The sequence below is a fragment of the Sciurus carolinensis genome, chromosome 6, assembly GCF_902686445.1.
Source record: "Sciurus carolinensis chromosome 6, mSciCar1.2, whole genome shotgun sequence".
Classification (NCBI taxonomy): domain Eukaryota; kingdom Metazoa; phylum Chordata; class Mammalia; order Rodentia; family Sciuridae; genus Sciurus; species Sciurus carolinensis.
Window position 1 is genome coordinate 90,843,991 of NC_062218.1, and position 20,398 is coordinate 90,864,388.

The following is a 20,398-nucleotide window of genomic DNA, read 5'->3' on the forward strand; positions in this document are numbered from 1 at the left end:
TCCAGCATGAATAAAGATACTCAGAATATGTTTTGTGTTCTTTTATAACACTTATTATAACACAAATATCTATCTCAAAAGTTTTTTGTTTTTATTAATTTCTTATAAAATTGGTATGCATACTCATATATACAGCTTCACATTATTGGAAACATATCACATATATTAGGACTTTCTCAGTAATTTTTTTTTCTTATTTCCTTCCACTTATTTTTCTTTGATTCTTTGATTTCTTTCCTCAAAGGTAAGAAATATTACCAACTTGACATACATATTTTAATGTCATTCTCATAACATAGAATCATATATGAATATATGTATATACCAAATCATATGCGCTTGGTCAAAGTTTTTCAAGGGATACAATATATACACATTTCTTCACCTCTCTTTCTTCTCTGAAAAATATTTCACAAAGTCACTTCAAACCAACCTGTTGGTTCTCTTTCTACAGAATTGCAGCATGATAGTCTAGGGCCTTGACATACCAGTTTATTCCACCATAATTAACAGTTTTTCCAGAGTTTTGCTATGAAGATGGACTCAAACAAATCTATTTCCTTCCAGATCTATCCAAACATATAGGCCTTTTTCTTTTAGTGGGCTATATTAGCAGGACTGGGATTATCAAAATATAGATGGATGGATAGATAATGAATGGAGACAGATAGATTTGAGTAGTGTTTTCAGACTGATGTGCAAAATGACTGAAATGTTCCACATTTCTATTAATAGTCCCTATACCCTTATCACTCCACCACAAGTAGCTACTATTCTTTTCTCTTTTTTTTAATTGTTGTTAAATGAAGAATATAAAGTGCTATCCCATTATCATATTTCCCAGAATACCAGTGAGTTTACAGCTTTTCATATCATTGTAGTCTATTGGTTTGGTCTCCTACAAATTGCTATTTTATAATCATTCTCTATTGTTGTTTATAAATAACAAGTTGTGGTAAAATGTCAAGAGATGTATGATATTAAGCATATTAATATTATGCAATAATATTAAGCATTTTCTTCTACATTCAAATATGTTAACATAGGCATTATCTATTACTTGTATATTTTATTTCTATCTAATTTTATATAATGGAAAACATCAAAACTTAGCTCTGTAATTCCTTGTTTTCTTAACCTTTCCTTCCTTTTAACATATTTCGCACAAAATTTATTTTTCCTAAATTATTTGTAAAGTTGTTATCATTTTACATTAACATTTCTATCTTAGAAAGAATTTATCTTTCATATGCTATAAGATAGGAATCCTAATTTATTATATTATAGCTAGATGAATAGCTGAGCAAGAATATTAAATTATATGAAATTTCCATACACATTAGAAACTTTTTTTTCTGGATCCAATATCCTGTACTCCAATGTATATGCCTATATTACTTTGAAATTGGTTTGAGTTTAGGTGTTTTATCCTATGTCCTGTTATCTTACGGGTCAAGTCTCCCTTTATATTATTATGTTCTTTCATTAATTTTCTTCATTATTTTAAAGCATTTAATGCAGCTCTTCTTTCAGATAAACTCTTGTTTCTGCAGTGTGAAGACTGAACCAGGACTTTATGCATACTAAGCAGTCTTTCCTCTGTGTAAACTTTAATGTAATTTATACAGTTTCAAAAATTTATTAATATTCTAATTAGTAATTCATTAAACTTATTTTTATAAGGTTATTCAAAAATGAATAAACTATTTGTGAAATATCCTTTATGTTCCATGTGTTTGTCAACATTTCATCATTTTCCTTATATAGGTCCTGTTCTTTTTTTATTAAATTACTTTCTTATTAAAATACTTCTTCTCTTTCTTTCATAGTATTGTTAATAACACACTTTATTATTCAAATTTCCAGAATCTTATTTTTAACATAGAACATGTAATTTCATATAAGTATCTCTTATCCAAATAATTTACCATATAATTTCACTAATTCTAGTGGATCTTTTTTTCATATTTCTTTGGTGTTATCAACATTTACTTCTATTTATTCATGACTTACAGTAACTGTTTAATTTTATTGTCTTGAAGTTTTATTAGAATTTATAGGACCCTGATGAATAGTAATAACAATGTCAGATATTTCTGCTTCATTTCTGATTTTAATTGTAATGTTTTTTCCACTTAGAAAAATATTGATTTTTATTTTTGATAAATGACCTTTATTATCTTTAAGTAGATTCCTCTTGTTACAATTTAACCTAGTGGTTTTCAAAAATTGGCTGGCAAATTTCAGCACATTATTTTCATATATTATTTCTATGATCATGCTGATTCTTTGATTTCTTGGCATAAAGTATTATGCTTTTAATTCCTGATATTTAATCAACTTGGCATTTCTGGAATAAGCCCTTTCTCATCTAAGCCCATTATTCTTTCTCTCCATTGTTGGATTCTCTACACCAAGATTTAATTTGGCGTATTCGTGTCTCTATTTTTAAGTGGGATTAGACTATAGATATAGTCTAATCTTTTTTTGAGTTAGCTATTAAAATTATAAGAGTTCAAAAAACTAATAAGGATGTTTTTCATTTTTTCCATAGCAGAAGACAGCATAAATAGCATATGAAAATTAAACTGTTAAATATTAGGTAGGGAGTTAAGGATCTGCAGGCCCTGAGCATCAGCTGCTCATCTGGGTCCAGCTGATGCGCTGAGAGTCCCTGAACCCCAGTCCCTCTCTTGCCTTCTTTCCTTTTTACTGGAATCCAATACCTGAAATCTTCCCAGCAACTTTCCTTCATCAAAACTTACGCTAAACTTTCCAAAGGTGATGAATCGCAGGCACCTAGCACTCACCTGCATTTTTACCTGTAGATTTAAAACAACAGGAATGTGGCTACTTACTGAGGTGGGTAACCATGGGAGAACAGTGAAGTTCAATGTGGGCAGAGATGTGGAGAAACCCAGAAATGTTCTGTAGTGGAACAGTCACTAGCACTGATCACAAGGAAACACTAAACTGAGAGATGGAATGCTTTATCTGTTGGAGCAGAGGGCAGTACCACTGGCACACAATTCAGCACCCCAAGAGAAATATATGCTAAACAAACAGTAGTCCTAAGAATTGCATAATGAATTAATTCTGGATACATTCTCTGCTCTTCCCAGAATATTCTCATAGGGCTGTAACTGGCAGCCATTTTGAGAAGGACCCTATTGTCTGAGCTTGCTGCTTGGGTATCAGCAGGCGGGGAAACAGTAGATGCTTGCCTTTGAAATAAGTGGTTTGCCAGGCCAGCTACTGGAGTCTAGGGGATTAAACAGTTGCATGTGACAATGTGAGGGAGCCAAGACTAGGAACACCAGAATCAAGGGTAGTGGATGGGACAGTACCCACCACCAACACCCCAAGCACACTGAGACTATGTAGCATCTTATCACCCTATAAATGTGTAGCTCTTGAGAGAAGTTCCAGGAGTTACAGTCTCTACCAGCTCTTCCACATACCACAGCATCAACTCTACCCTGCTCTTGGAGTGTACTGCCCAAATAGCTCCAGAGAGAATTTGTTACAGGCACCTGACTTCTGCCCTCACTTGTTTTAGCATGCAAAGCAGCTGAAAGGTGTTCCAAGTGACACTAACCGCAAATCACTTCCTCTAGTCACCTTATAGGCACCGCAAAAAAAAGAAAAGGGAAATGAGTAACTCTCAAGCTTTTGTTCTGTTCACAGGGCACAGACACTAAAAGTTTCCACTCTTGCCCCCTTTTCAAGCATCTTGGCAGAGAGAAATTTTTTATAAACATTTTTTTGTGTTGTTACTGATTTATGCTTGTTTCTCTCTCTCTCTTTACTCCTCCTTTTCCTCCCCTCCTCCTCCTCCCCCTCTTCTCAGTATTTATTCTTTCTTTCTTCCTTTCTTCTCTGTATTCTTATTCATTTTACTTTTTTTTTTATTGTGAACAAATGGGATACATGTTCTTTCTCTGTTTGTACATAGAGTAAAGGCATACCATTTGTGTAATCATACGTTTACATAGGGTGATGTTGGTTAATTCATTGTTATTTTTTTCCCCTTCCCCCCACCCCTCCCATCCCTCTTTTCCCTCTATACAGTCCTTCCTTCCCCCATTCTTGCCCCCCTCCCTAACCCTCACTCTAACCCTAAAACTAACCCCTCCCACGCCCCATTATGTATCATCATCCACTTATCAGCGAGATCATTCTTCCTTTGGTTTTTTGGAATTGGCTTATCTCACTTGGCATGATATTCTCCAATTTCGTCCATTTGCTTGCAAATGCCATAATTTTATCATTCTTTATGGCTGATTAATATTCCATTGTATATATATGCCACAGTTTCTTTATCCATTCATCAACTGAAGGGCATCTAGGTTGGTTCCACAATCTGGCTATGGTGAATTGAGCAGCAATGAACATTGATGTGGCTGTATCTCTGTAATATGCTGATTTTAAGTCCTTTGGGTATAGGCCAAGGAGTGGGATAGCTGGGTCAAATGGTAGTTCCATTCCAAGTTTTTTAAGGAATCTCCATACTGCCTTCCAGAGTGGTTGCACTAATTTGCAACCCCACCAGCAATGTATGAGTGTACCTTTTTCCCCACATGCTCGCCAACACCTGTTGTTGCTTGTGTTCTTGATAATCACCATTCTGATTGGGGTGAGATGGAATCTTAGGGTGGTTTTGATTTGCATTTCTTTTATTACTAGAGATGTTGAACATTTTTCCATATGTTTGTTGATTGTTTGTAGGTCTTCTTCTGTGAAGTGTCTGTTCATTTCCTTAGACCATTTGTCGATTGGGTTATTTGTAGTCTTGGTGTTGAGTTTTTTGAGTTCTTTATAGATTCTGGAGATTAGTGCTCTATCTGAAGTATGATTGGCAAAGATTTTCTACCACTCTGTAGGCTCTTTCTTCACATTGCTGATAGTTTCCTTTGCTGAGAGAAAGCTTTTTAGTTTGAATCTATCCCAGTTGTTGATTCTTGCTTTTATTTCTTGTGCTATGGGAGTCCTGTTGAGGAAGTCTGGTCCTAAGCCGACATGTTGAAGATCTGGACCTACTTTTTCTTCTATAAGATGCAAGGTCTCTGGTCTGATTCCGAGGTCCTTAATCCATTTTGAGTTTAGTTTTGTGCACGGTGAGAGATATGGGTTTATTTTCATTTTGTTGCATATGGATTTCCAATTTTCCCAGCACCATTTATTGAAGAGGCTATCTTTTCTCCATTGCATATTTTTGGCCCCTTTGTCTAGTATGAGGAAATTATATTTGTTTGGGTTTGTGTCCGTGTCCTCTATTCTGTACCATTGATCTACCTGTCTATTTTGGTACCAATACCATGCCGTTTTTATTACTATTGCTTTGTAGTACAGTTGAAGTTCAGGTATTGCAATACCCCCTGCTTCATTTTTCCTGCAAAGGATTGCTTTAGCAATTCTGGGTTTCTTATTCTTCCAGATGAATATCATGATTGCTTGTTCTACTTCTGTAAGGTACATCGTTGGGATTTTAATTGGAATTGCATTGAATCTGTATAGCACTTTTGGTAGTATGGCCATTTTGACAATATTAATTCTGCCTATCCAGGAACATGGGAGATCTTTCCATCTTCTAAGGTGTTCTTTAATTTCTTTCTTTAGTGTTCTGTAGTTCTCATTGTAGAGGTCTTTCACCTCTTTTGTGAGATTGATTCCCAAGTATTTTATTTTTTTCGAGGCTATTGTGAATGGAGTAGTTTTCCTAACTTCTCTTTCTGAAGATTCATCACTTATGTATAAAAATGCATTGGATTTATGAGCATTGATCTTGTATCCTGCTACTTTACTGAATTCACTTATGAGTTCTAAGAGTTTTCTGGTGGAATTTCCTGGTTCCTCTAAGTATATAATCATATCATCAGCAAATAGGGATAGTTTGAGTTCTTCTTTTCCTATTCGTATCCCTTTAATTTCTTTGGTCTGTCTAATTGCTCTGGCTAGAGTTTCAAGGACGATATTGAATAGAAGTGGTGAGAGAGGGCATCCGTGCCTTGTTCCAGATTTTAGGGGGAATGCTTTCAGTTTTTCACCATTAAGAATAATATTAGCCATGGGTTTAGTGTAGATGGCCTTTACAATGTTAAGGAACGTTCCCACTATCCCTATTTTTTCTAGTGTTTTGAGCATGAAGGGGTGCTGTATTTTATCAAATGCTTTTTCTGCATCTATTGAAATAATCATGTGATTCTTAACTTTAAGTCTGTTGATATGGTGAATTACATTTATTGATTTCCTGATGTTGAACCAACCTTGCATCCCTGGGATGAAACCCACTTGATCATGATGCACTATCTTTTTAATACATTTTTGTATGCGATTTGCTAAAATTTTGTTGAGAATTTTTGCGTCGATATTCATTAAGGAAATTGGTCTGAAATTTTCTTTCCTCGATGTGTCTCTGTCTGGTTTAGGTATCAGGGTGATATTGGCTTCGTAGAATGAGTTTGGGAGGGTTCCCTCCTCTTCTATTTCATGGAATACTTTGAAAAGTATTGGAATGAGCTCTTCTTTAAAGGTTTTGTAGAACTCGGCTGAGAAACCATCAGGTCCTGGACTTTTCTTTGTTGGTAGGCTTTTGATGACTTCTTCTATTTCATTACTTGAAATTGGTCTATTTAAATTGTGTATGTCCTTCTCGTTTAGTTTAGGCAATTCATAGGTCTCTAGAAACTTGTTGATATCTTCGAAATTTTCTATTTTGTTGGAATATAGATTTTCAAAATAGCTTCTAATTATGTTTTGTATTTCAGTCGTGTCTGTTGTGATATTTCCTTGTTCATTCCGAATTTTGGTGATTTGGGTTTTCTCTCGTCTTCTCTTTGTTAGTGTGGCTAAAGGTTTATCAATTTTGTTTATTTTCCGAAGAACCAACTATTTATTTTGTCAATTTTTTGTATTGTTTCTTTCGTTTCAATTTCGTTGATTTCAGCTCTGAGTTTAACTATTTCCTGTCTTCCTGAATAAAAATGACATCTTGCTGTATTTATACTTCATGGCTCAGACACCTACCTCACTTGGCTCTATTCCTTACTCATTCTCGCTTTTACTTAAATGAGTCTGAAAACTTGGGGATACAGCTTAAGAAGAAAAATAACCACACGTAATATTCCCCTTTCTGTATCTACTTTAGACCTGGGTTTGTTACTAGAAAATTCCTGAAGAAAATTTAAATAAGTCTGGCTTTGCTGAATAAAGTACCCCAGTTAATATTTAGAAAACACCCACTATTTGGGCTAATAGCAATCGGTGGTGGTAGCTATAATAGAGGGATAGCTGAACAAAGTCTGTATCTCAAAACCAGTGTTAAATCGATCTCAGGGTTGAGAGGGGAAAAAGGGGAGACTAAAAATCACAAGTGCAGACATCTAGGATCCTTGTCCTTCAGGATCCACACTTCCTTCAGGATCTTCATCATTATAGATGTTCTCTGCCATCTGCCACACTTGCATGATATTGTCTTCTGATACAGAACAAATCACCCAAGGTTCATTGGGATTCCAGGAGAAATAAGATATCTTGGCAGTGTGACCACCATGAATAAACAATAACTCTGGTGGGCCATCTTCTGCATCTTCTGGGGATTGTTCTTCTCCAATTTTACTTAAATCCCAGACATTCAGTCTGCGATCAGTACCACTAGAAGCCAAAATAGTCTCATTGTGAGGTGACCACTGAACCTGGAATATTTCATCCTTATGTGATTCAAAGGAATGCAACTTAAGTTTCAGATTTCTCAGATCCCACAAGGCAACAGTCTTGTCAGCTGATCCTGTGGCAAGTATAAACTCACTATAAGGATTGAAAGAGAGGCAGTTCACTTCAGCAGTGTGAGCATCTACTGAGTGACTTGGTTTGGAAGTATTGTTTGAACGAGTATCCCAAATCATAAGTTTCTGATCATCAGCAACTGATCCAAACAGGGACTCATGGAGCAGATGCCGCCCTGTAAAGATGGTCTTCGCATCGACCATTTTTCCTTCCTTTGGGACGGCACTGATATCCCATAGGCAGATGGTATGGTCATCTGAAGCACTAAGTAAGTGCCCACTGAGATTTGGGTTCCAAGAAAGCCCATACCCTTCCTTCTGATGTCCACAGAGACGCAAGTCTGTGTTGCACTCCCCACAAGGGTCTGGTTTAGAAGGATGCTTTGTATAGTCAAAAACAAGAACATCACTGGATGGAGTCTTTGTTGCAATGATGCAAGGGTTCTGGGGCATATAACTAGCCCTGTTTACTTCTCCTTCATGGTTGATCTTGATTTCTATTTCAATTTTCCCACTAACTGAGCCAAAACCTCCAAATTCTCCTTTCTCACTGTCGTAGTGTGATGCATCAAACTGAGCATCATCATTACAGAGCTGTACACTGGCTATCACAAAGTGGTTTTGTTCATCTGATGTGTGTGTCCCCGGACAAGTCGATGAATGCTGAAATCTTTTCCTTCTGGTCTGGTTACATCTGGAAGCCACTGTGCTGTTAGGCTAGGCCACTCCAGAGCATGGGTCATCACCAAATCATAAAGAAAAGGGGTGTTCATTTTCCATATTTTGTACTCCTCGTTGATCACACGTTCTTCCACTGCGTCCTCAAAGGCTGCTTCCTTGTCGGCCAAGGCGGCAGGCGAGCCGGGTGTATCCCGGGGTCGAGCGTTGCGGGAGGGGCGCGGAGCCTGCGAGCGCTTGCTCCGCGCGCGCGGCCTCTCTTGTTCCATTTTACTCTTCTGTTACATTTTCCCTTTGATTTATTTTTATATTTTTTTTTACTTTTTATTGTATTCTATATCATTCCCCCATATTTATTTTTATTTTTATTGATTTCGATGTTATTGATATTGTTATAATTTTATTTGGTTTATACTGTGTCTTTCTCTTCCTCCCATTCTTTCTTTGCTGTGCTGCGGATTGAGCCTAGTACATTTAGTACACTGGGCGCTCTGCTCTAGAGCTACATTCCCAGCCCACTTCAGACAACGTGTACCTTGGTCAGCTCCCAATCTTGTCCCCCTCTACCTTCCATGGATACTTCAATTTAAGAATTGGGGGAATGAAAGTACCCAAAAAATAACCTATCTCCAAATAAACATGGCAAGAAGGGGAGTTCTGAAATCCCACTCCTGGACACTCATCCTCATAGCAATGACAGTGAGAAATAACACAAGTGTTATGGACACCACACCTATGAGGGTCTTCAGCATCAGTCATTCCCATGCCCTAATAAGATCATACATTGTTGACTACAATAGAGGTGAATGCCACAGTAGGGGATTGTGACTGTGGGCCCTGCCTCCCTCTGTGGAACAACTGGAAATGCATGTGTCTAAACAGGGTAAAATTCCATACGCATCATCATAAGAGACTGTACAAAAATTGCTTTTGAGTAGCCATGCCAGTACTAACAGACCCTGAGGAAAAACCCCTCATAGGGGCTTCCACTCCCACTATAAGAGTAACCACAGGGTGTATGCCCCACATACATCTGCCTGAATCACCAGGCAGTGCTATTCTTGCAAGACCTACAGAGAAATCAGGATCTAACATTGTATGCATTATGTCAAAACCCATGAATAACAGCCAAAAACACCATAGGAAGATTATCTTATAAAGTTCAATTTGAATTAAACTCTATACTACACAACAGACCAATGTCCCAGGACACATCATCAAGAGAAGATTGCTGAATTTCAGGAGATCCAAGATGGCAGACTAGAGGGAGGCTGTGTTCCTTGTCGCTCCGTAACTCCGGTTTCAAGCAGAGGATATCTGTTTCTCAGCAAGGCAGTTTTTGCTGCTTATAGATCCCCTGCTGTTTACCCCATTTGTCTGCTGTGATGACCTGCAGTCTGCCAGCATATCAACGCCTTTTTTGAGTGTAGATTGCTCACTGTCAGGCGTCTATCAACCGCCATTTGCCTGCCTCTCACCTGTCCATTGCCTGCTTTACACTTATCCATCATCCAGCGCATGAGGTTCACCTCCCAATCATCCAACAATAGTCAGCAAACTGATCACTGACCGCCAGTGGAGCACCAACTGCCTGCTGTTGCCTGGAAGTTCACTGCTACAGTACCTGCAGGTTTGATTACATGTGGCTGCAGCCATTTTGAGACAACAGCCAGGCCCCATAGGACCTCTGACCGGACTGACTGACTCCCGTCTCCAGGATCCATCAGCCCAACCAATCACTCCCTGCCTCTAGGGCCCTCACATCGACTGACTGCTCCCTGCCACCAGGACCCCCAGACCAACTGACTGTGCCCTATCACCAGGATCCCAGACCGACTGATTGCACCCAGCCTCCAGGATCCCACAACCACACCAAACACACCCGACCTCCAGGATCCCTGCCTGACCAACCACATCCTGCCTCCAGGACCTCCAGTTGACCACCTCCACACCCTGAGCTGCAGCTCCCCATTTGCCAACACATTTCGAAGCCAGAGCAGCCATCTTGGATAATACTGGACATCATAGCTCCAATCTTTAGGTGGGTCAAATCGCATCCTGAGACTCCTGCTGGAGGCTTGAAACTCATTGTCAGGTACCTCTCATGCATCAGGCTACTGAAGACTGGGAAATTTCATTACTATATGTCTGTTATACCGTAGATTTTCTTTTTTCTCCTTAATGAAAAAATTTAAAATTTTATTTCTTTACTTTTTTTGCTCTCTTTTCCTTTTGTTTACCTGTTCCCTCAGAGTCTCTTTCTCCCTTTTTTTGCATGCTAATATCTGATTTCTTTTGATTACACTCTCACCCTTTCTATTATCTAGAACTTCTGTATATTCTTTTCTTATCCCATTAACAGCCACATTCTACATCCCTCTGCATCCTCTTTGTCTTCCATTAGAAACTGTAGAACTTAGTGCAAATCTGTTTGTTTTACTGAAGATAATATTTGAACTCATTCTGTTTATTATGACAATTTTGTTATTGTCCTCATAGGGGCTATTTGGTCTAGGATTACATAGTGTCCGAATTGGGCACTGCTAATATTGATCTCCACTTAAAGAAAAGGGTTTTGGAAACCTATAGGGCCACTATAAGCCTATAGGGTGAAATCTGCAATACCCCAGATCTGCACTGCTAGAGGGGAAGATACATGAACAACATGAAAAAACAAGGGAAGAAAATGATCCATACAAATCTAGATTCTATGTTAATAGAATCCAATGACAGTATGTTAGAAGAAATGTCAGAAAAGGACTTCAGATTATACATGATTAAGATGATTCACAAAGCAAAGGATGAGATTAGAGAACAAATGTAGGCAATGAATGATAATACCAATAAGCTGAAAGAGCACCTGCAGGAAGCAAAAGATCATTTTAACAAAGAGATAGAGATTCTCAAAAAAGCCAAATGGAAATCCTTGAAATGAAGGAAACAATAAACCAAATAAAAAACTCAATGGAAAGCATCACCAAAAGACTAGACCACTTGGAAGACAGAACCTCAGACAATGAAGACAAAATATTTAATCTTGAAAATAAAGTGGCCCAAACAGAGAAGATGGTAAGAAATCATGAACAGAATCTCCAAGAACTATGGGACATCATGAAAAGACCAAATTTAAGAATTATTGGGGTTGAGGAAGGCACAGAGATACAAACCAAAGGAATGAACAACCTATTCAATGAAATAATATCAGAAAATTTCCCAAACCTGAAGAATGAAATGGAAAATCAAATACAAGAGGCTTACAGAACACCAAAGGCACAAAAGCACAACAGATCCACACCAAGGCACATTATAATGAAAATGACTAACATTCAAAATAAAGATAGGATGTTGAAGGCCCCAAGAGAAAAGCATCAGATTACATATAGAGGGAGACCAATACGGATAGCAGCCAACTTCTCAACCCAGACTTTAAAAGTTAGAAGGGCCTGGAACAACATTTTTCAAGCTCTGAAAGAACATGGTTGCCAACCAAGAATCCTCTACCCAGCAAAACTAATTTTCAGATTTGAAGATGAAATAAAATTCTTCCATGATAAACAAAAGTTAAAAGAATTTACAAATAGAAAGCCTGCACTACAGAATGTTCTCAACAAAATATTCCATGAGGAGGAAATGAAAAACAACAATGTGTTGCCGCCCGCAGCAACAATCCCATGGGAAGGAATCGGAGGTGGACTGGGAATGAACTACTTCTATTTCTGAGCTGCTTCCTTGCTTACTTGCTTTTAGAGGAAGTTTTAGAGGAAGAGAGGCTTTGCTTAGAGGAAGAGAGGCTTTGAGAGGAAGAGAGGCTTTGCTTAGAGGAAGAGAGGCTTTGCTTAGAGGAATAGAGGCTTTGCTTCATTTTAGAGGTACTATGCTTTCAGAGAGGCTACGCTTTCAGAGGTCTGCTTCTTAGATGTGGGTCGCTTCTTGGAGGTGCGGGGTGCGGCGTGCAACCTGCAGCCTGCGTCCTGCAACCTGTGACCTGCAACCTAGAGGTGCGTGCTATCAGAGGTGCTTCTTAGTGGTGCATCCCGTGTACTACATCCAACATTCTGCGATCTGTGACCTGTGACCTGCGACCTACAGGTGTGGCTTTAGTCCTCCATCCTGCGATCTAGAGGTGTGTTCTTAGTCCCGCCTTCTGCAATCTAGTTCCAGTTGAAGAGAATGTCTTATATACACTAAGGCAGCCAATCAGCTTAGGATTAAGTAGTACGAATGGACCATGTGCCACGGTACCAATCAAGAAAGAATGAGGAACATCTGTTGACCACTAGTGCAGAAGAGACATTAACCAACTAGGCAAAAGGTCATGAGAGATCACGCCTTGTTAACACTAATTATGTGCCACCTCTTGGCCCAACACCAGCCACCATCTTAGAGCTGCTTAAACATGTCTCTGCAACAATGTAGGTCAGCAAAGGGAGGAACTACCTTAGAGAAAAAACACTCAAAGGAGAAACCAAGCCAACTTAAAAACCAAAAATAAGCCAAGTGACTGGGAATACAAATCATATCTCAATAATAACCCTGAACATTAATGGCCTAAACTCATCAATCAAAAGACATAGATTGGCAGAATGGATTAAAAAGAAAGACCCAACAATATGCTGCCTGCAAGAGACTCATCTCATAGAAAAAGACATCCACAGACTAAAGGTGAAAGGATGGGAAAAAAACTACCACGCATATGGACTCAGTAAAAAAAGCGGGAGTTTCCATCCTTATATCAGATAAAGTGGACTTCAAGCCAAAGTTAGTCAGAAGGGATAAAGAAGGACATTTCATACTGCCTAAGGGAACCATAAATCAGGAAGACAAAATGAGAGTAATTATTTATGCCCCAAACAAGGGTGCATTCCTGTACATCAAACAAATCCTTCCCAATTTCAGAAATCACATAGACCACAACACAATAATTCTGGGTGACTTTAATGCACCACTGTCACCACTAGATAGATCTTCCAAACAAAATCCAACCAAAGAAAGCATAGAACTAAATAACACAATCAATAACCTAGACTTAATAGGCATATATAGAATATTCCATCCATCAACCAGTGGATTCACTTTCCTCTCAGCAGAACATGGAACCTTCTCGAAAATAGACCATATGTTATGCCACAAAGCAGCCTGTAGGAAATGCAAAAAAAATTGAGATACTGCCTTGTGTTCTATCAGATCATAATGGACTGAGAATAGATATCAATGACAAAATAAAAAACAGAAATTACTCCAACACCTGAAGACTAAATAATATGCTATTGAATGAAACATGGATAACAAAAAATACCAGGGAGGAGTTAAAAAAATTCTTAGAGATCAATGAGAATGACGATACAACATATCAAAATCTCTGGGACACTATGAAAATAGTACTAAGAGGAAAATTCATTGCATGGAGTGCATTCCAGAAAAGAATGAAAAGTCAACAACTAAATGACCTAACATTACAGCTCAAAGCCCTAGAAAAAGAAGAACAGAATAACAGCAAAAGTAGTAGAAAACAGGAAATAATTAAAATTAGAGCTGAAATCAATGAAATTGAAATAAAAGAAACAATTCAAAAAATTGACAAAACAAAAAGTTGGTTCTTTTTTTTTTGTTTTTTTAATTGTAAACAAATGGGATACATGTTGTTTCTCTGTCTGTACATGGTGTAAAGGCATACCATTCGTGTAATCATAAATTTACATAGAGTAATGTTGTTTGATTCATTCTGCCATTTTCCCTTCCCCCCATCCCCTCCCACCCCTCCCCTCCATCTATACAGTCCTTCCTTCCTCCATTCCTGCCCCCCTCCCTAAACCCAACTCTAACCCCAACACTAACCATTCCCACCCCGCATTATGTGTCATCATCCACTTATTAGCGATATCATTCTTCCTTTGGTTTTTTGAGATTGGCTTATCTCACTTAGCATGATATTCTCCAGTTTCATCCATTTGCCTGCAAATGCCATAATTTTATCATTCTTTATGGCTGAGTAATATTCCATTGTATATATATACCACAGTTTCTTTATCCATTCATCAATCGAAGGACATCTAGGTTGGTTCCACAATCTGGCTATTGTGAACTGAGCAGCTATGAACATTGATGTGGCTGTATCTCTGTAATATGCTGATTTTAAGTCCTTTGGGTATAGGCCAAGGAGTGGGATAGCTGGGTCAAATGGTAGTTCCATTCCAAGTTTTCTAAGGAATCTCCACACTGCTTTCCAGAGTGGCTGCACTAATTTGCAGCCCCACCAGCAATGTAAGAGTGTACCTTTCTCCCCACATCCTCGCCAACACCTGTTGTTGCTTGTATTCTTGATAATCGCCATTCTAATTGGGGTGAGATGGAATCTTAGGGTGGTTTTGATTTGCATTTCTCTTATTACTAGAGATGTTGAACATTTTTCCATATGTTTGTTGATTGCTTGTATATCTTCTTCTGTGAAGTGCCTATTCATTTCTTTAGCCCATTTGTCAATTGGATTATTTACATTCTTGGTATAGAGTTTTTTGAGTTCTTTATAGATTCTGGAGATTAGCGCTCTATCTGAAGTATGATTGGCAAAGATTTTCTCCCACTCTGTAGGTTCTTTCTTCGCATTGCTGATAGTTTTCTTTGCTGAGAGAAAGCTTTTTAGTTTGAATCTATCCCAGTTATTAATTCTTGCTTTTATTTCTTGTGCTATGGGAGTCCTGTTGAGGAAGTCTGGTCCTAAGCTGACATGTTGAAGCTCTGGACCTACTTTTTCTTCTATAAGATGCAAGGTCTCCGGTCTGATTCTGAGATCCTTAATCCATTTTGAGTTTAGTTTCGTGCATGGTGAGAGATATGGGTTTAGTTTCATTCTGTTGCATATGGATTTCCAATTCTCCCAGCACCATTTGTTGAAGAGGCTATCTTTTCTCCATTGCATATTTTTGGCCCCTTTGTCTAGTATGAGAAAATTGTGTTTATTTGGGTTTGTGTCTGTGTCCTCTATTCTGTACCATTGATCCACCTTTCTATTTTGGTACCAATACCATGCCGTTTTTGTTACTATTGCTTTGTAGTAGAGTTGAAGATCTGGTATTGCGATACCCCCTGCTTCACTCTTTCTGCCAAGGATTGCTTTAGCTATTCTGGGTTTTTTATTCTTCCAGATGAATTTCATAATTGCTTGCTCTATTTCTGTAAGGTACATCATTGGGGTTTTAATTGGAATTGCATTGAATCTGTATAGCACTTTTGGTAGTATGGCCATTTTGACAATATTAATTCTTCCTATCCAAGAACATGAGAGATCTTTCCATCTTCTAAGGTTTTCTTGAATTTCTTTCTTTAGTGTTCTGTAGTTCTCATTGTAGAGGTCTTTCACCTCTTTTGTGAGATTGATTCCCAAGTATTTTATTTTTTTCGAAGCTATTGTGAATGGGGTAGTTTTCCTAATTTCTCTTTCTGAAGATTCATCGCTTATGTATAAAAATGCCTTAGATTTATGTGCATTGATCTTATATCCCGCTACTTTACTGAATTCACTTATGAGATCTAAAAGTTTTCTGGTGGAATTTCCTGGTTCCTCTAAGTATATAATCATATCATCAGCAAATAGGGATAGTTTGAGTTCTTCTTTTCCTATTCGTATTCCTTTAATTTCTTTGGTCTGTCTAATTGCTCTGGCTAGAGTTTCAAGGACAATATTGAATAGAAGTGGTGAAAGAGAGCATCCCTGCCTTGTTCCAGTTTTTAGAGGGAATGCTTTCAGTTTTTCACCATTTAGAATGATATTAGCCATGGGTTTCGCGTAGATGGTCTTTACAATGTTAAGGAATGTTCCCACTATCCCTATTTTTTCTAGTGTTTTGAGCATGAAGGGGTGCTGTATTTTATCAAATGCTTTTTCTGCATCTATCGAAATAATCATGTGATTCTTGACTTTAAGTCTTTTGATATGGTGAATGACATTTATTGATTTCCTGATGTTGAACCAACCTTGCATCCCTGGGATGAAACCCACTTGATCATGGTGCACTATCTTTTTAATATGTTTTTGTATGTGATTTGCTAAAATTTTGTTGAGAATTTTTGCGTCGATGTTCATTAAGGATATTGGTCTGAAATTTTCTTTCCTTGATGTGTCTCTGTCTGGTTTAGGAATCAGGGTAATATTGGCTTCATAGAATGAGTTTGGGAGAGTTCCCTCCTCTTCTATTTTCTGGAATACTTTGAGAAGTATTGGAATGAGCTCTTCTTTAAAAGTTTTGTAGAACTCGGCTGAGAACCCATCTGGTCCTGGACTTTTCTTTGTTGGAAGGCTTTTGATGACTTCTTCTATTTCATTACTTGAAAATGGTCTATTTAAATTGTGTATGTCCTCCTCGTTCAGTTTAGGCAATTCATATGTCTCTAGAAACCTGTTGATGTCTTTGAAATTTTCTATTTTGTTGGAATATAGATTTTCAAAATAGCTTCTAATTATGTTTTGTATTTCAGTCGTGTCTGTTGTGATATTTCCTTGTTCATTCCGAATTTTAGTGATTTGGGTTTTCTCTCGTCTTCTCTTTGTTAGTGTGGCTAAAGGTTTATCAATTTTGTTTATTTTTCCGAAGAACCAACTATTTATTTTGTCAATTTTTTGTATTGTTTCTTTCGTTTCAATTTCGTTGATTTCAGCTCTCAGTTTAACTATTTCCTGTCTTCTACTACTTTTGGTGTTGGTCTGTTCTTCTTTTTCTAGGGCTTTGAGCTGTAGTGTTAGGTCATTTATTTTTTGAGTTTTACTTCTTTTATTAAATGCGCTCCATGAAATAAATCTTCCTCTAAGTACTGCTTTCATAGTGTCCCAGAGATTTTGATATGATGTTTCTTTGTTCTCGTTTACCTCTAAGAATTTTTTAATTTCCTTCCTAATATCTTCTGTTATCCATTCATCATATAGTAGCATATTGTTTAATCTCCAGGTGTTGGAGTAGTTTCTGTTTTTTACTCTTTCATTAATTTGTAACTTCAATCCATTATGATCTGATAGAATACAAGGTAGTGTCTCTATCTTCTTGTATTTGCTGACATTAGCTTTGTGGCATTATATATGGTCTATTTTAGAGAAGGATCCATGTGCTGCTGAGAAGAAAGTGTATTCGCTCTTAGTTGGATGGTATATTTTATAAATGTCTGTTAAGTCTAAATTATTGATTGTGTTATTGAGATCTATGGTTTCTTTGTTCAATTTTTGTTTGGAGGATCTGTCCAGTGGTGAAAGAGGCATGCTAAAATCACCTAGTATTATTGTGTTATGGTCTATTTGGTTTCTAAAATTGAGAAGGATTTGTTTAACATACATGGATGAGCCACTGTTTGGGGCATAGATGTTTATGATTGTTATATCTTGCTGATTTATGCTTCCCTTAAGCAGTATGAAATGTCCTTCTTTATCCCTTCTGACTAACATTGGCTTGAAGTCCACATTATCTGAAATGAGGATGGATACTCTAGCTTTTTTGCTGAGTCCATGTGCATGGTATGTTTTTCCCCATCCTTTCACCTTTAGTCTATGGGTATCTCTTTCTATGAGGTGAGTCTCTTGCAGGCAACATATTGTTGGATCTTTCTTTTTAATCCAATCCGCCAGTCTATGTCTTTTGATTGATGAATTCAGGCCATTCACATTCAGGGTTATTATTGAGATATGATTTGTATTCCCAGTCATTTGGTTCATATTTAAAATTTTTGACACATCTTGGTTCCTCCTTTATTTGACAGTTCCTTTAGGATAATTCCTCCCTTTTCTGATTTACTTCTTTGTTTTTTATCTCTTCCTCATGAAATATTTTGCTGAGAATGTTCTGTAATGCTGGCTTTCTTTTTGTAAATTCTTTTAGCTTTTGTTTATCATGGAAGGATTTTATTTCATCGTCAAATTTGAAGGTAAGTTTTCCTGGGTATAAGATTCTTGGTTGGCATCCATTTTCTTTTAGAGCTTGAAAAATGTTGTTCCAGGCCCTTCTAGCTTTTAGGGTCTGGATTGAAAAATCTGCTGATATCCGTATTGGCTTCCCCCTGAATGTAATTTGGTTCTTTTCTCTCACAGGCTTTAAAATTCTGTCTTTATTTTGTATGTTAGGTATTTTCATTATTATGTGCCTTGGTGTGGGTCTGTTGTAATTTTGTGTATTTGGAGTCCTATAAGCCTCTTGGACTTGATTTTCCATTTCATTCTTCAGATTTGGGAAATTTTCTGATATTATTTCTTCAAATAGATTGTTCATTCCTTTGGTTTGTTTCTCTAAGCCTTCCTCAATCCCAATAATTCTCAAATTTGGCCTTTTCATGATATCCCATAGTTCTTGGAGATTCTGTTCATGATTTCTCACCATCTTCTCTGTTTGTTCATCTTTGTTTTCGAGGTTAAATATTTTGTCTTCAATATCTGAAGTTCTGTCTTCCAGCTGTTCTATCCTATTGGTTATGCTTTCTATGGAGTTCTTAATTTGGTTTGTTTCCTTCATTTCAAGGATTTCTGTTTGGTTTTTTTTCAGTATCTCTAACTCTTTATTGAAATGATCTTTTGCTTCCTGAATTTGCTCTGTTAACTGTCGATTGGTGCGATCGTTCAATGCCTGCATTTGCTCTTTCATCTCATCGTTTGCTTCCCTAATCATTTTAATTATGTACATTCTGAACTCCCTTTCTGTCATTTCTTCTGCCATGCTGTCGTTGGATTTTATTGATGTAACATCTAGATTTGTTTGGGGCATTTTCTTCCCTTTTTTTCTCATATTGTTCAGGAATCAGTGGGTCATTAAGATATTGCAGATTTCCTCTATCAACTTATAATGTCCCTGAAGATTGCTAGTATATCCCCTCTTATCCTTCAGTAGCCTGAAGTCTTGGAGGAGGTTGATAATGCAGAGCTCCACGAAGAAGCTGCCTCTCTAGGGGTGGTGACCCTCAGGTGGCGTATATTCCCTGATAGTGGGCAGAGGTGCCTCCACTTGTTGACCAATGGTCATCCAGTGGGGAACTAGACTGCGGGCTGAGGCAAGGCCTGTTTGTGCCTGTGTCTCTGGTTTTACCGTCCCTGTGGGAAAACCTCCCCCTGCCGGGAAGACTCACTGGGTGGGGACGTCTCGCTGGTCAGTTGCCCTCCTAGAGGTTCCCCTCAATCTACAACTACCACCTGGGCTGGGCTGTCTTCCTCTGCAACGATCCCAGGGGCCCGGACCTACGTCCTGGGCCTGGGAGCCTCACCCTTCACAGTCTCCTTAGGCTGCCTCTCCCAGAGAATCTGCCCGCCGCCCTGGAAACTTCGCTCCGCCCCTATGTGTGTCTCTGTGCGGCTCTTCCAGCAAGAAGCCACCTGGCTCCTGGGACCCTGCTCTGCACCAATCGCCTGGCTATGCAGCCCCTCCTCTGAGCCACCACCTGGAGCCCCATACAATAGCTCCGAGACCCAGAGACCTGCCACACACCTCCTCCTCCGGACAGCCGCCCGGTTTCCGACGCAGTCACTAGGAATCCAAACAACTCACTTCGGGTCTCCTCCTCCCGCCAACCACCCGTAGCCCTAGGTAGTCACTCCAAGTCCAAGTGACCCGCCGTGTTCCTCCTCCTCCTCCTCGGGGTAGCCCCCCGGGTGTTCAGGAGCGGTGGCTCCGAGACCAAGTGACTCACCACGCTCCTCCTCCAGGCAGGCCACCGGTGTTCAGGAACGGTCGCTTTTAGTCCAGTCAACTCACCACTCGCCTCCTCCTCTGGCAACCACCTGTGGCTCTGATGCAGTCACTCCTAGACCAAGCGTCCCACCGCTCTCCTCCTCCAGGCAGGCCAGGCCACCAGTGTTCTGGAGCAGTTGTTCTGAGTTCAAACAGCTCGCCACGCAGCTCCTCCTCTGGCAACCGCCTGTGGCTCTGATGCAGTCACTCCTAGACCAAGTGACCCGCCGGGCTTCTCCTCTTCCT

General features: G+C 38.7%; 1 protein-coding gene across 1 annotated transcript; it reads right to left on the minus strand.

Moving 5' to 3' along the window:
• Window positions 1–7,011: 7,011 nt before the first annotated feature.
• Window positions 7,012–8,647, minus strand: LOC124987095 (histone-binding protein RBBP4-like). The gene is given in 2 exon segments (XM_047556058.1): window positions 7,012–8,431; window positions 8,434–8,647. Coding segments are annotated over 2 exon segments (1,173 nt in total). The 5' UTR covers window positions 8,558–8,647; the 3' UTR covers window positions 7,012–7,382.
• Between the last annotated feature and the right edge of the window lie 11,751 nt (window positions 8,648–20,398).